A 16,525-nucleotide genomic window follows, 5' to 3' on the forward strand; every position below is an offset into this window, starting at 1 on the left:
CCCGACCAAGAGATCTCTACCAGACTGAAGCCCGAGCCTAGTACCGTTCCCTGTGTAACCTCTACTCTGTCATTAATGAGGGTACAGATTCATCAAAGCACAGAGACTGAGATGGATAGGGCACATAGAACGAACAGAACTCGACACCCTGGTAAAGAAAGTTGCCAGATAAAAGTCAGAAAGAGAAAATTGTAATTAAAGTCAATTATACGACAATTTGTCAAAAAAAAATAAAAATGCAGAGTGATTCACCGCAATAAAAGAATTAGAAAGGTCATAAGAATAGAGAGAAAATTATCGATAACATCTTCAACTGATTTATATGAACTGACTTAAAATTTTGGGTATGGTTTTACACAAAAATGCAAAATTCTGTAAATGTATATACTTTATTTCATTTAGTACAATTAGAAGATTTTAATTTTATGTCAGTAAAATTTTAAAATTTAGATTTTTCTTATAACCTTAGGAACATAAATATAATTGTATATCAAGTAAACACTAAATACATAGTCATTTTTCAGATACTTCACTTAATTTATCTAACTATTATCACAGAATTCTTCGTTAAAAAACATCTACTTATCCACCTGTTCCATTTTCATACCATATTCCTTCTTGTCTTATTATCTATTTTTTCCCATCCTTTTCATAACCTAACATTTTTAATCTCTTCGATCATCTTAACTGCCTCCTTTCCTACTTTCTCTTTATCCTCCTTCATGGGCCAAAATTTATCAATTTTTCTCTTCTTTACCTCTTCCTTACCACATATTCCACGTTAATAAATGGTTAACTCTCACTTATCTATCTTCATTCACTTTGTCCTATCCTTTATCTCATTATTCATTTCTTTCCATCGTATAAGAGAAAAAGAGAGAAAAGAAATAACTGTTCCATCGTTTTAATTTCTTTTCGTTCAGTTTGCTCCTTTATTCTGTTGTTCATCCGTTTTATTTTTTCTTATCATCGCTACTTTTACTGATCTCGTTGCAATTTTTTATCTGCAGATACTCAATGAATATACATACTAGTTTCCGTTACCTATCTTTATAAATATGTTTAGTTTAGTCTTCTATAAAATACTTTAAACATTTAAATATTCATCATATTGCGTAGCTTCATTACCGTCACAGACCATGGTACAACCATCTCGATGTTCAGTTAGAGCATCTTCATTAGGAAAAACCTCTACACACCCATCACATTTAACTGTGTCTGAACTGTTGGCTTGGTGTTGTCGCATGTGCAATGTTAATGTATAGTTTTTTCTGCACGTGTATGGACACACGTCACACTTGTATATATTTTTACCTAGAAAAAAAAGGAATTAAAAAAAAATATTGTACTCGTGCGAGTTTTGATAGAAGTGAAAAATTTTATAGACAAACCTTTTATTTATATTGAAACAAATATTTATTTTCAATGAACCTCAAAAGATATTGAAAATATTTTTTATTATTTATTTATTATATTATTATTTTTTCTATTCTAATTGCCAGCTTAAACTCGACTCGCTGTTTGTCCGCATAAAACTTCTCGCCTCCTCTGATGGTAATATTTCCTCTTTCTGTCCTTAAAATTTAGAACTGCTAGTGTAATTTCCACTTCATTACTCTGCACGCCGTATTTCAGCGCCTTTCTTGTTCCATCCACGCCGTGTTTTCTCCTACTACGAGTAGAGATGTTACTCCCTCTTTCCCTTGCTCCCTACCTTCTTTATGGACTCTATAAATCCATGGGTAAACCAATTTAGGACATAATTTGTTTGATCTCTGCCTTGTTCTCTGACTAGTTGTTCCAGTCCTGTGTGACTTTGTACCCATTCTTCGATGTAGTTGTCTGCTAATTTATTTTCCCCTCTTTTATCCAGCGTAATTATCACATATTTGTTTCCTGCTGGGACAATTTCCCTTCTCTCTGCTGCTTTTGTTCTTTTAAAGCCATTCTCCAGCCATTCTTCGACCACCTACTTCTTGCATTGTTCTTCATTCATGCCTCTCTCTAAGCATATGTGTTTCACGCGTCGGGAAGAACAAAGGTCCAGCTGAACAGTGCTCCCTTATCCAGCTAAGACATTTATTACCCCGGAAGGTTGCCAGGTATCACGAGGGCACCGTTTGTGACTGCTTTCCGCTCAGTCATTCATCTCCTGGTCAACGTGACTCACGAGCCGGGATTGCGGATTTTTTACCGAGGTGTACTCCTCTTGATTTACCACGGTTTTCTCCTGTAGCAGTGGTAGCAACGCTCGTATATCGCCTTGTGTTCCTCAGTGTAGCTGCTTAACCTACACTGTGGCTGGATGGAAAGCACAAAGAATGGATAAGGAGTGGGTGATGCTCTCCGATTGTACTCGGAGATCAGGTCTGGTGTATCTTACAATATCTTGGTCGTTGACTATTTGGTGACTGTGATTTATGTTGCAGACATGGAAGGTCACAGTGAGGACCTGAGGGCCTTTAATTTTTTGTCAGTGATTGGTATAATCAGAGGAAGGTTTTTTGGGGATGAAGGCGCAGCAGTTGGGAGTGATTGCTGCACCTTACAGCATGCGGAGGCGGTGTCCAGCGCCCACCCGGTGTACCGACGCCGGACGCTATTTGGACTGTTCTTGGTTTCATCGGTTGTGCTCCCCTCACATTATTTGGACTTTTACCACGTCGAGGTCATTCCACAGCGCCGGAGGTTAGTTTTATTACATATATTTCCCACGTCGATGTCTGTTGCTATTCAGGTCTGTTATCCTCGAAGGATTTTCCAATAAATTCCTGCAATGATTGCAATTATTCACTTCTTTCCATAATTATTCTTCCATTGTTGACAGCTAGAATGTATAATATGTTTCTTGATATTGTACAAGGTTTCTTTTAATTTTTTGTAGAGGTTGAATGGATCATGGTTATTGTCTATAGTTTCCTTTTCCTCAAACATTTCATTTATTCACTTTTCCTTTGCATCTTTAATTTTTAAAGCTATGGTTCTTTGAATTTTTGTTATATAGATGTAAATTGTTGTTGTGTTTTCCTCTCCCGTCCATGAGTTCCAAAAAGTTTTCTATCATCCATTTCTTTTTCATTTCTTACTGTTTGGAAAAGTATTTAGTGCTTACGTAAATATTTTATTTTTATTATTCTTAATATTTTTAACATAATTTATTTAATGGTTTACTTTTTTGCTTCTTTTTTAAGGTTCCAAAATTAATATTCTCTACAAAACTCAGCTTGTTCGTATGATTTTTAGGGGTCAACTCTCTGACGACTGGACTATATTTGATTCATAGTTATTAAGCAAAAAATATTTTCTGTTATATAATTTGCTGAAAAATAATGAATGGAGTAAAATATGTGAATGATCCTGAATATGCAATTAACCTAAAAAATCCAAAAAAAGATGAATTTTCTTTACCTTCGTGGATATTAATATGACCCTTCAATGTTCCTGATTGCTTAAACGCTTTATCACAAATATGGCATTTAAATGGTCTGTCGTCGGTATGCGTTTTCAAATGTTCGGTTAAATGACTTTTCTGTATGAAGGTTCGGACACAGTAGGTACACGCATATGGTTTTTCCCCTAAAATAAAAATATTCGTCATGTCTAATTTAATTATCCGGTTGATTGCCGAACACACCTATAGATGTGCTTCAGCTTCCCGCTAGGATGCCAAACACACATATAGGCGCTATGTGATGTTATATATAGAACTGTTAATTGCCTTTCTTTTTTCTCTTATTTGAAATCAAGAAAAATGTAAAGCCCAACAGTAAAATTTTACTTGTTTATGTTAAAAAAATCATTTATTTCTCAATTTAATTTTAATCTAACGCAGTTTCTGTAACATTTCATTTCAGATTAGATGATAGTGTCCTGACAAATCGAAACAAAAAACAGGTAGTTCTTTGAATTAGTTTGTCAAATGTATGGCTCATCTTACACAAAACTTGAAGTCATACTTCCTGTATTCCTGAGTTCTTGAATTTTTGGGTGTAAAATCTGCACTAGTCTTGCTTCTCAGATATCTTCAGATTTAATTATAGTTTATAGACATTTAATTGTCATTTATTAAGAATGCTTTTAATGTATATTTTCTAGATATCTACTGCCGATTGGTTTATTGTTTTAATAACGAGGGTGTAGTGAAGTGTATAACAACTTATACACATTCACCAAATTTTAATAAATTTTGAGCGCGATAATTAACCACAAATGAACAACTATAGTACGAAAGAGCATTCAAATATATTTTTTTGGCGAAAAACATGCATTTATCACAGTGCCATCTAAGTGCAATTTAGATGTCTTTTCACTTAGCTCTTATATGTATAAAAAAATCGATAATATTAAATTAAATTGAATACCCGTATGTTTCCGCATGTGATTTCTCAACTCAGAAGGTCTACAGAACTTCTTAGGGCAAAGGTGGCATTGTTCTGTTCGTCCGGTGTGTATTTTTAAGTGAGTGGACAATATACTACGTTGGATAAAAGCCTAAAACATTTTAAAATGCATATATATATATATATATATATATATATATATATATATATATATATATATATATATATATATATATATATATATATATATATCATGGGTATTATGGCTATACCAGGGCTTCCCAAACTGTGCGTCGCGACGCCCTGGGGCATCGCTGCGTTGTCCCAGGGGCGTCGCGTGTCAGCGCGGACTTTCAATATAGAAAATATATTTATTTAATTTTAAATGAGTATAAAATATATATGTATGTAGTAATAAATAAATCAAATAAAAAATATAATATCAAGTCGATAGACCCTTGAATTATCCGAAATTATTCAAAAAATTGTTCAATCCGAAAATTATCCGATGGTCCACGAAATTATCCTAAAATCGGATAATTATCCGGACATTGGCAACGCTGGAGTCGAGTGAGCGCAGGGCGCATTCTGTTTCGCCGGTCGGCTTCCCTCCACCGTGTTCCCTACTGTCGCGCGAGTTATGTCATTTAGTTAAGCTTTTGTTTTGTTTTATTTTATTACGCACGCGGAGTTTTTTGCTACCAAAAATAGATATTTGTATTCAAAAGAATAGAAAACGAAAGTGAAGAACCAGGCGAGAGCAGTAATATTAATTTAATTAAAAAGAAGAAATATAGGAAATATGACGACCAATATTTGGATGTTGGATTTACCTGAGTTACTAAAGGGAATGTAGAACTTCCACAATTTGTTGTTTGTCACAAAGTGTTGGCGACTGAAAGTATGCTTCCTAATAAACTAAAACGGCATTTGGAATCAACTCACAGTCATTTACAAGGTAAGCCAAGAGACTTTTTCATAAGAAAATTGCGAGAGCTAAAACATCAGACCATGGCTTTGGTTTCAAAAGCATCAATTCCTACCAAAGCATTGCTCGCCTCTTACATGGTAGCTTACCGTGTTGCCAAATGTAAAAAACCACATACGATCGCTGATTAACTGATCTTAACGGCAGCGGTTGATATGGTAATAGTGATGATTGGAGAATCGGCAGCTAAAGAAATAAAAAACGTACCTCTTTCAAACAATATGGTTAATCGCAGTGTTCACGACATTAATGAGCAAATTGTGAAGAAACTTTTAGGTTTATTTGCCATTCAACTGGACGAGGCGATTGATAGTATTGATGATGCTCAATTGATATGTTATATACGGTACATACAAGAAACAAATATATGTGAGGATTTGTTATTTTGCAGCAAAATATGCGAAAGTTGTAAAGCTACTGATTTATTCGAGATTTTAAACTCATATAAGACTGAAAGTAATATTACCTGGGATAACTGTGTAGGCGTGTGTACGGATGGTGCCCGAGCGATGTCTGGACAGTATGGAAGACTACAAGCTCTCATCAAAATCAAGGCTCCAAGTGTAAAATGGACACACTGTGTCATACATAGAGAGGCCTTAGCAGCAAAGAACGGTACACCTGAATTAAGTGTTGTGATGGATAGCATTATTAAAGTGGTGAACTACATTAAAACACGACCCGTGAAATCAAGACTTTCCATAAACTTTGTAAAGAAATGGGTGCCGAGCACACCTCTTTAATTTATTATTGCAACTCTCGTTGGCTGTCCATAGACAACGTACTCGCACGTGTATACGAATTAAGAAATGAATTTTACACGTATCTACATACAGAATCACATGACGATGCGCAAAACTTTATTAATTCAGAGTTTATAATAAAATTAGCATACCTCTGTGAAATATTTAACAAATTAAATGATCTTAATAAGTCTTTGCGGGGAAATAATACCCATATCCTGCAATTGGCGGATAAAATTACTGGGTTTCACAAGAAATTGCTCTTATGGAAGAGAAAATGAGAAGATCAAGAAATGGACTGTTTCCCTGCTTTATAAGGTATTCTACAAGAAAAATCGATAGAAATCCTTGATCCATCTTTACAAAATATGTTGTTTACACAACACATGTTATCATTGAGCGAACACTTTGAGAAATATTTTCCCGAAGATATGGAGCAATATGACTGGGTCAGAAACCCTTTCCGGTCATCCACGCCATCGGCACTTTCAACAGAGGACGAAGAACAACTGGCAGAATTGTCCTATGATTCCAGTCTAAAGCTTCAATACGACAGGGACAAACTGTTTGAATTTTGGAGCTCACTTTGTCATGAATATGCCATCAGCACTACTGCATTAAAGAAGCTTTGATTACCATTTGCAACTTCGTACTTGTGCGAAACGTGCTTTTCTGCAGTTGCAGTAATTAAAAACAAGTACAGGTCAAACATAAACTTGGAAAAAGAAATCAGAGTGGCAATTTCCAAACTGGAGCCCCGGTTTCATAAGCTGTGATCAAAAAAGCAAGCACATCCCTCACATTAACCAGCCAGTTACATAAAAAAAAATCCCTTTTCATTTTTGTGCCTATATTTTGATTTCGTTCTTAATTTCTAATAAAAAATATAAATGTTCAAATAGTGTTTTTTTTATAACAATATAAATAGTAAGTAGGCTAGTACTATTATTGGGGGTTGGGTTGAGGGGGCGGCGCAAAAAAATAGCAAAGTCCCAAGGGCGTCACAGTACGAATAAGTTTGGGAAGCCTGCACTATACGTTCTTTTATTCAGCACATAACTTATATTATACTTCTATTATTCAGCACATAACTTGTAAGTATATAATATAAAATGTAATCTAACAACCACTTACCTTTCCACAGAATTTACATACGTAAGGCTTTTCCCCTGTATGTGTGCGTTCATGTTCCTGAAGATGAGCCTTAGTAACAGTTGCAACGTTACAAAATTTGCATTTATAAGGTGTTTCTTTTGTATGCCTACGAAGGTGCACACTTAGATACGACTGATTCCTAAAAAAAACTAATTTTTTAGAGGACCAGCCTAAATATAGGAGTATTTAACCGGCTTTTAAAATAGGCGTCAAAATCGTATCGTATCTTACAAATTCGTTCCAGGAACGCAACTTAGCAATATTGGCAATATCATTTTACAGGTTTCTACTTTAAAATATATAATGTATGTCTGAATTGTCAATGTAAAATATGGCTTATTCTCGTTAAAATAATAATTACTTTAAGATACCACAAGAAAATAGCTTCAGAACAATATTAAGTGATAATTTTAGACTCCGTTTGCTATAAGCAAATTACAAATTCTTTTATTTAGTAATATAACTGGTGTTCTGTACAAACACTTTATTAAGAACATTAAATTTTTTTTTTTTGTTAATTATTTGGTATTTTTTTTTTTGGTTTTGGTCTGGTTCTTTTTCTCGGTCAAGGGTTCAATATATATTTACCGATTAACCTTGTAGTTAATTTAATAAAAATTTTATTGGATTTTGTTAATTTTTCGGTCAAATTTTTTGACACAATTTTTGTTAGAATTTGATTTTCCCTTCAAGAATTCTTAAATATTAAATAAGATTTTTAGAAATAAACTGTTCATTTTTTAAGGTTGTTTTATTCTTATCGTATAACATTTAGTTTAACCTAGGATGTATTCTGTTCAAGAGTGAATCATGAACCATAAATACAGTAAAACCTCGATATAACAGACTACTTGGGGGGACGGGGTGTCCGTTAAAGGCGAAAGTCCGTTATATAAAAATATGTTTAAAATAAATCGAAAAAACATTTTTTTTTAAATATGTACGTATTTAGATGTATATAAAAAATTCAAAATACAAACAAAATTCTATTTAATTGACTTCGGACATTCGTCGTGAAGTGACGTTGCTGTTGATATCGACGCGCTTGCTGTCGGTAATCCAGTTTTGAAAAAGAAACCAGGTTTCGTTTGCACTTTCGATGTTTGCTGTTTTTTTATGATCAACTCTCTAAAATTACGAAAATTCGTAGAACACAGTTGAAGTTCTTTATCTGATGAATAATCAATAACTGTTAATAGATCGTCGAGATGCGATCTTACCTCTGATAACATAATTTTTAGTAGTCTTGTTTTGTCACCTTCTTCGGTATCATCACTTCTATCCTCATTTTTTAGGTTCATAACTTCATCTGCTATTTCACTTTCAGTCATGGTGTTATACCTTCCTCAGCTATATGTTCTCCGGCATTATTATGTATTGTCCTACAGATATCAGTAACTTCCAACCCTTCTAAATCTGTGTATGCATCTAGGCCATCAAACAAATCCTTCCAACCATGTTTCATGGTTTGCTCTTTCACCTTCTCCCATGCTGCAGCAAAATTAAAAATTGTTGACTTTAAATTGTAATTTGCAAGGTACGCTGCCCTCTTGTATTTTCTACATTATTTCCATCGATCAATACAACTATTACATCCTCTAAAAACTTTCTGCGATATATTCGTTTGGTTGCCAAAATTATTCCCTGATCCATTTGTTGAATAAGCAATGTTGTATGTTTTGACAAAAACATACAGCTAAAGTTGCTAGGTTTACGAGATTTGCCAACCATTACAGGAGTCAATCTATGCGATCCATCGGCGTTGGCACAAAGCCGAGATCCTCTTCTTGCTGATTTTTCTTCCAGAATTATATTTTTCATATTTGGGGGCTTGTGTGCTTTCAGGCAAAGTGCGCCATAACAAACCAGTTTCGTCAGTACATATTGTAAATCTGAGATTCTAATAGCATTTCGTTACTTATAATGTTCTATTAATTTTTAACTAAAAGGTTCTATTTCTTCTTTTGGGGCAATTGAAGCTTTGCCGTAAATTATTTTATTCATGATTCCGTGCTTTTTGCGAAAGCACTAGAGCCATCCATCACTTGCTCTGAATGGTATGTCCATATGATTTGCTAATTTAATTGCATCAGATTTCAATTCGACTACCCTGACTGGGACTCCTCTAGAAAGTTGTTGGCCGTACCATTTTAAGATTGCTTCTTCCAGTGAAGTTTGACAAGCCAATTTCATTCGTTTTCTGAGATTGCTGTTCTCTCCTACATCACACATGAATGCAAATTAATTTATTTTGTTTTTGTTTTTTTTTATGTCCAAAACAGTTTGCTTTTTGATAGGGTAGTATTGCGAAAATTTTAACTTACTTACTGGCGTACACTAAATGTGTTAGTTTAGTAACACCCATATAATCATAAAAACCTACGTGTTATTATTTCAGGGAATCCCCTAATGATATGTGATAATCTCACTTTCTGTCTCTTGGCTACAAATGTGCAAATTTATATCTCATGTGTGTATTTTTTGTTTCTCTAACAAATTTATTTTTCAGCAAAAAAATATATACATATTACTATTAGAAATGACTCTTACGCTAGATTTTGCTGAAATTCTTTGTAAAATACAGTGGTATAGGACGGGTTAAGCATGTATAATATTAACAGTACGTTTTTATTTTGTTTTATATTTGACCGGATTTTTTGTCCGTTATATCCGAAGTCCGTTAAATAGAGGTCCGTTATATCGAGGTTTTACTGTATTCTGTTTTTGTTTTGTTTTGATATCGAGTATTCGTTTAAATACCTGGAGGCATTCACAGGTTGATAAATGAATACCTGGCGCCCATACAGAATATTTATTGGTTATTGGATTCCTTTTGAACCTCTGAAGAAAGGAGTAATTTACAAAAAGGAAGAGATCGCCTTGGAGATTAATGGTCCTCAATAAAGTTAATTCTTAGTAGCCGGAGCGTAGAGTTTGATTTGAGTTTTGATTATTGCCGTATCAAAAACTGGTAAAGTTTCTTTACCGTAACAAATAAGTGGTCAGAGTACAACATGCTTCCCTTCGCATTTTTACATCTGGGATGTTTGTGACGACCATTATGTCCGTCGAGACGTGATCAGTTTGAGTTTCGACTGCTCCACCCACCATAATCCATGTTGCTTTGTGTGTCCAGCTGTTTTTTATGCTGGCAAAATTAATTAAAATTTCCCTGTTCTCATTGGTGGTTTGATGCAGTGAGTGTTTGACAATTGTTCTTGAAAATTCATGTAGCCTAATACAATCTTGATGTTATTTCTCGGGGAATAATCGAATATTTCTTCTAACTGCCCATAGAGCTCCGTTTATTGCAATATCGTGATCTTCTGTCGGGCTAGGAGTATTAATAATTTAAAGGTGAAAAAATTGCTTTATTCTTAGTTTGCACAATCTCTCATTTATTGCTTTAAAATCTAGGATGTCGTACTTGATTGTATTATCAACTACAAAAGCCACTCCAAATTCGTTATGCCGGCTTTTCTTTCTACTATATACTATTGCGAATAAATATTCTAAATTGTTGAAAGGTGAAAATACATCCAATACGATGATTTAATTATTCTAAAATTCTTCTCTGTAAGAAAATCATTTTCATGTTTTTGTGAAAAATATATCTGAAATTAAACATTACTTTTATATCTTTAACAGGCAAAAATTAATAATTTTTGCTAAGGAATCAACAGTTAAAATAACACCAATCCTTTATGCATCCCCAGTATAAATAAAAAAAACATACTTAAATTGTTTTCCACAAAACGTGCACAGGCCTTTGACGCTGTCCTCAACAGTATGGTGAGTCTTAATGTGATTATTTATGTCTTCAACAGCTTCATTGCACTGCAGACAAAATCTATCGAATAGTATATCACTAAAAAAGTTAAAATAATTAAATTTCAAAGTATGGTATAAGAACATACACATTAGTTGCATAGACAAAAACTTATTAGAAAAACGGAAAAAATCTAAATATAAAAAAAAACATAATTGAAGGAAAAGTTGTTTCATCTATCTTAGATATTTTATTTTCTAGACAATACTATCTTTCACATATTGATATATGGTTAATACCAAAATAAGTTTACTATTAATATACCTAAATAAAAACAAATAGTTTCTAATTTTTTAAGGGAGGTATAGGGTATTTTTGCATTTTTTTATTTTTTATTTGATAGTACTGTTCGTTGCAAGATATTTCGAATTTAATCTTCTAGGTATAGTTGTATACAGGGTCGGACTTATATACTAATAAATTTTATCAAAATTACGGCAATACCACAAAGTAAAAGAAAAATACATATAAGTAATACTTTTATATTAAAATATATATTTAACATAGTGAAAAAATACAAAAATAATTTTAAACTTTCCTATCATCTACATTTAAATCGGTATCACTATCATCGCTATTGTTTAAATCTATAACTACTCTATTTATAATCGTTCGAGAACTATTTTCGAAGTGGAAATTGAAACGTCAATAAGCTTACTTTAACCTCTAATTGTGGCTTATTCCCATTTAAATAGTAACAACCATTAGATTTTAAAAACCTCCAAAAAGTAGTTTTAAGACACTAGGGGAATATTTCTTTGTTTCTTAATTCACTCAAAAGTTTATTTAAAGTTGATAACTGAATACATATTTATGATATATTGTTTCCCGTATAACTGATAAATGAAAATTCGGTAATACTCGATGGGTACCAGAATCCTTTCTTTTTTTCGCAACACTGGGCCGTCTTTTACAAGTTCGTACACAGTGGATCGTGGCACTTGTGTCAAAAAAACCGTCTTTTTGATCGCTTCTGATTTAACCATCGTCGAAAGAAGACCTAAGAAAAAATATGTAATTTTACATTTTAAGGAATTCTGCTCGGAATTCTGTATTTTTTATGAATTAATTAATCGGTAAATATGATTAACCTTCCTAATACCGGGTGGGGCGACTTCTCGCCCCAGGTCTAATGTTTATACATCAACTACTAATGTCTAGGACATTAGTAGTTGATGTATTAAGAGCACAAAGAAGTAGTAAAATCCAAAATACCGCGAACAGAAAATTAAATATTCTCGTCGGATTTCGCGAAAATATATGTGAGGCTACAATTCGCCCCACGTGGTATCGAGTGTTTTCACGTTCTACAAATCTGATTTTATCAGTTTAGACGAAAGTTTTGGAAAATGGTTACTAATGACGGTACTAATTACTTGCCATGATGTGCAGTCGCATTCTTTACATATTAGCAGTTGATTGTAATGTGTTTCCTTTATCTTTGAAATTCCATTCTCGCTATTACACAGTGGGAACTTTTATAATTCCCCTATTAGCATATTTTTGTCTAGATTCTTCGAAGCATCACTTTCTAGTTGGGATTGTCTCTCTAAGAATTTGTAAAGTGCAATTAGCCCTAAGTACGTCTGATATCCGATAACTGCTAAAATTACCTGTTTATTTGGTGAGTTTCTGAATGTGACTGTCTTGTCTTTGATTTTTAATTTGTTGAATTGGTACTAAACAAAGTATACAGACAATAAAGAGTTAAAAAATGATAAGATTAATGAGATGCATAAGAATCCTTGCACTTAAAAGTGACCCAAACTACTGGGGCAAGAAGTCGCCCCACCTGGTACTGGTCGTTTTAAAATCATCAGTAAGGTAAAACTAAACTGTCTCACGAAGATCTAGCGATGATAGGAAGAGCCGACACAAGCCAGTTATTCATATAGTAACTTTTCAATCACCTATTGCTGAAAACTATTCAAGCCAAAAGAATGAGTGGCTGTGTTTTCGCAGTCCTTATGCACACTGAACATCAGTATCAAGATCAAGCAAACTTCTGACTTTGTGCTTTATGCAATGTTTCTGTTCTCGCTGTGCTGGCCTTAAGACATCTGTGAAATTCTTTGATAGATGTACCGCCTCAGTCAAACTCCATGACTGACAGTGCCGTCGAAACTACAAAAGCGACGAACGACAAAACGCAACGAAATGTTAATCTGTTCCCGTGGCTCAAGAATATCGGGACAGTCTGAATAAAAAAAGTGGCTCCACTACAAATATATTTGAACAGCATGCAAACATAACAAAAAACAAAATAGCAACGGATAAATATAAACCAGAAAGAACAAACTTAAAGATATTATATAAAAATATTGATTACCTTTGTTTTTCATTTTTAAATTGTTTCATAGAGCAAATATGTTTATCATACTCTTTCTGACTAAAGGTGTCATTACAAATTATACATCTAAGCATACTATGTAGCTTGGTATGTACTAACATACTGTGTTTATCATCAAAAGTTTTTGAGCATACTTCACAAGTAACTTTATGAATTTTGGTGTGAGATTTCAGTTGTCTTTCTGATACAAAATTCTTCTGACAAGTTTGACAGGTAAATTGGGGATTTGCTGAAAGAAATAAAGGAAATTTAAAACTAAAAATGAGATTACAATTCTGTTTTTATAGATATTTAACATGGAACTATTAATCCTCAATTACATATTTTTAAAATTTTAAAAATTGGCTAAAAGTTATTTTAAAACAGAAATGCATTATTTTTAAAGATTGTTCATTTGAACAAAACAATGGCCCTATAGTGTTAAAACTGTATCATATAAAATATCAATCTGCAAAAAAGTTAACAGAAAGATTTGTGAGAACTACAGAGGAATTAACTTCACCAGCTCAATAGGGAGTTTGTACAGTCATGTCCTGAAAGAAAGTACATAGCTATACATGTACATTATAGTTCTATATTTTACATTGGTTAATAGTATGTGTAGATGCAGATGTATCTCCCTGAAAATAATCCTGGTGGTGCCCATGTGTGTGTCAAAATAAAGAATAAAATTAAATCAGAGTATGGGAAAATAGAGAAATAATGGTTTCCATGCAGGAAGATCATGCAGATAATAGAAAAATGTAAAGTTCTAAATCTACCTAGTGATCTTGTATTTATAGATCTGAAAAAAGCTTACGATATTGTGCCTTGAAGAAGCTATTTAATGTTTTGACAAAGGATTGTGACAAATGTTTTTCTGAAAAAAAAATTGTTAAAAATATGTTTTTAGTCCAACTTTAGATTCACAATGTCAAGTCATAAATTAAAATAACAGCATACAGGGAAAACTGGTGGTGACTTAAAAACCTTATAAAAGGTCACAACCAACCCCAATTAAGGGTTTTCAATGGTTCTATTATATCTTGATACCTGATCGTTCATCTTCATCTCGCCTCCATCAAAATCGGAGTTAAAGCATGGAGAAGATTTGCCAGAGACAGGGGCGAATGGAAGATTGTTCTGAAGAAGGCTTTGGCTCATAACAAGCTGTAATACCACTGATGATGATGATGATGAATGGTTCTATATAAATGTTTTCAATAAATTGCCTAGATAAAAATGTTTTTACATTACAAAACAATCATTTGAATAATTACCTACCTGAATGAGAAAGCAAATGTTCTACCAAATGGCTTGAAGATTTGCATTTTTTATCACAAAATGAGCATTTTAATTCATCCTTGTGCACTGTCTTTATATGTTCTGAAAGATTGTCCTCAATTTTGTTGCACTTTCTACACCACTTTTCTTTAATATCCCTAAAAACGTGGTTTATATAGATTAGTAAAAATCTGAACATCTACAAATCAATTAACTTCATAATATAATTGAATCTGATGATGTAACACTCCACGAAAATTATATTTTGGTTTTGAAATTTTGACACACTTTTGAGCTCAAAAGATTCACCATCACTGCTCCATATCATCTAGATAAAATTATGTTATTCACTATTAGAAATTACTTCTGTTATATGAATGATATCATGGTATCATTACTGGACAATCATAGTCCTTAGTTTCTTGTTATTTAAGACATCTTTCCAATGTGATCTAATGATAAAATATTACCACATATTTTGATTAGAGTCAAAAAGAAAATAAGTCTTTTTCTTTACAAAAGACATATCTCATTTTCTATCATTTAGATGGTTTAACAAACAGTCAACTCATATGTAAATCCCATTGAAATGTATAAGAAATTTGAATGGTGTACCAAAGCAGTAAATATTTTGTTACTTAACTTAAATAGAGAATTCCAAAATGTAGAAATATGGATGTAGAGTGTATAAATTATTACTCTACATCCAGAAAATCCATGTGTGTGTGGTTGAAAACATGACTGCAGATTGTTGGATCGAATTGCCTAACTAATTTTTGTTTTTCAACAGACAATCCATGTATACCTCCATACAGATAGATAAGGAATATGGATGTTCAATTTAAACCAATGTACAAATTTAATAAAAAGAAAAAACAGAAGGAGAAACACATCAGGTCTCCAAAAATGTAAGAAAATCCACAGAACCACACTAGATACTTATATATTTAAAGAAACCATTAAATTATATACCTATAAAACTAGGATATTTCACTAAATTGCACCTCTATACAGCAAACCCTAATATGACACATACCCATGATTTTTAGTCATATGAAGAGATAACGTTCTATGATTCATGCCTGTAAATGAGCAAAACAAGCACTCCTTAGCTTCATAAAATTTCAACCTTGTCTCATTTACAACACTCATGACTTCCTCAGGATCATGCTGACTTAGTTTTGTTTTCTTTACTTCTTTCTTTAATGTCTCTTGGCTGTCATCCTCACTTGAACTGTTGCTATCATTTTCGAAAATAATTGATATGTCTTCAATTACTTCTGGTGCAGAACTTTCTTCCTTGTATTCGTCTTTTATAGGAAATTCTATAGTAAGCAATTTATTATCAACATATTCTGTTATAATATGTTGTGATTTTATGGCTGTTTGTTGAAAGTTGTAGGAAATTCTTAATTTTTCTTCACAGTTAACACATATATAGCTTGGAAAACCCTCCAATATATTGATCTAAAATGTACAAAATATTTAATATTAAAAGGAATATGTTCATTTATGTAGTGTGTAGCTTTTTATAACAGGCAATTCCAACACAACAACCATAACTTTTTAAATATATTACCTCAAAACTTATGATGGAAGATAACATGGAAAGTAATTCTGAAATGTCATAAGTAAGTTTCAATAAACACTTCATATCATCTTCCTTGTTTAAACAAACTCTGCATAATTCATTGAATTCAGTAGACATGGTTAAATCAGTATCATAAATAATTTACACCATATTTTAAACTGTAAACAGAAATATAACCTATCTATACCTGTACATATTCTTTTGTCACTGTCAAATTCTTCTTTTTAGTCTTTTATCAGACTAGAAAATTTTGAAATGTCTATTTC

General features: G+C 32.8%; 1 protein-coding gene across 1 annotated transcript; it reads right to left on the minus strand.

The window, feature by feature from the left end:
• Window positions 1-383: 383 nt before the first annotated feature.
• LOC140436618 (uncharacterized) lies at window positions 384-16,460 on the minus strand. The gene is made up of 9 exons (XM_072525586.1): window positions 16,248-16,460; window positions 15,705-16,135; window positions 14,669-14,826; window positions 13,385-13,634; window positions 10,963-11,094; window positions 7,206-7,365; window positions 4,362-4,491; window positions 3,409-3,576; window positions 384-1,314 (listed from the first exon to the last, which is right to left on the minus strand). Exons 1-9 carry the CDS (start codon window positions 16,374-16,376, stop codon window positions 1,088-1,090), a joined length of 1,785 nt encoding a protein of 594 aa, XP_072381687.1. The 5' UTR covers window positions 16,377-16,460; the 3' UTR covers window positions 384-1,087.
• Window positions 16,461-16,525: the final 65 nt, after the last annotated feature.

This window comes from Diabrotica undecimpunctata, chromosome 3, assembly GCF_040954645.1.
Source record: "Diabrotica undecimpunctata isolate CICGRU chromosome 3, icDiaUnde3, whole genome shotgun sequence".
NCBI lineage: Eukaryota > Metazoa > Arthropoda > Insecta > Coleoptera > Chrysomelidae > Diabrotica > Diabrotica undecimpunctata.

Excerpts from the sequence above, each read along its gene's own strand:
- LOC140436618 (XM_072525586.1), bottom strand. The coding sequence starts at position 16,376 with ATGTCTACTGAATTCAATGAATTATGCAGAGTTTGTTTAAACAAGGAA. Across the intron at positions 14,827-15,704 it reads CATATGACTAAAAATCATGG|GGATATTAAAGAAAAGTGGT; the intron begins GTATGTGTCATA and ends CCACGTTTTTAG. Across the intron at positions 4,492-7,205 it reads TATGTAAATTCTGTGGAAAG|GCTTTTATCCAACGTAGTAT; the intron begins GTAAGTGGTTGT and ends AAAATGTTTTAG.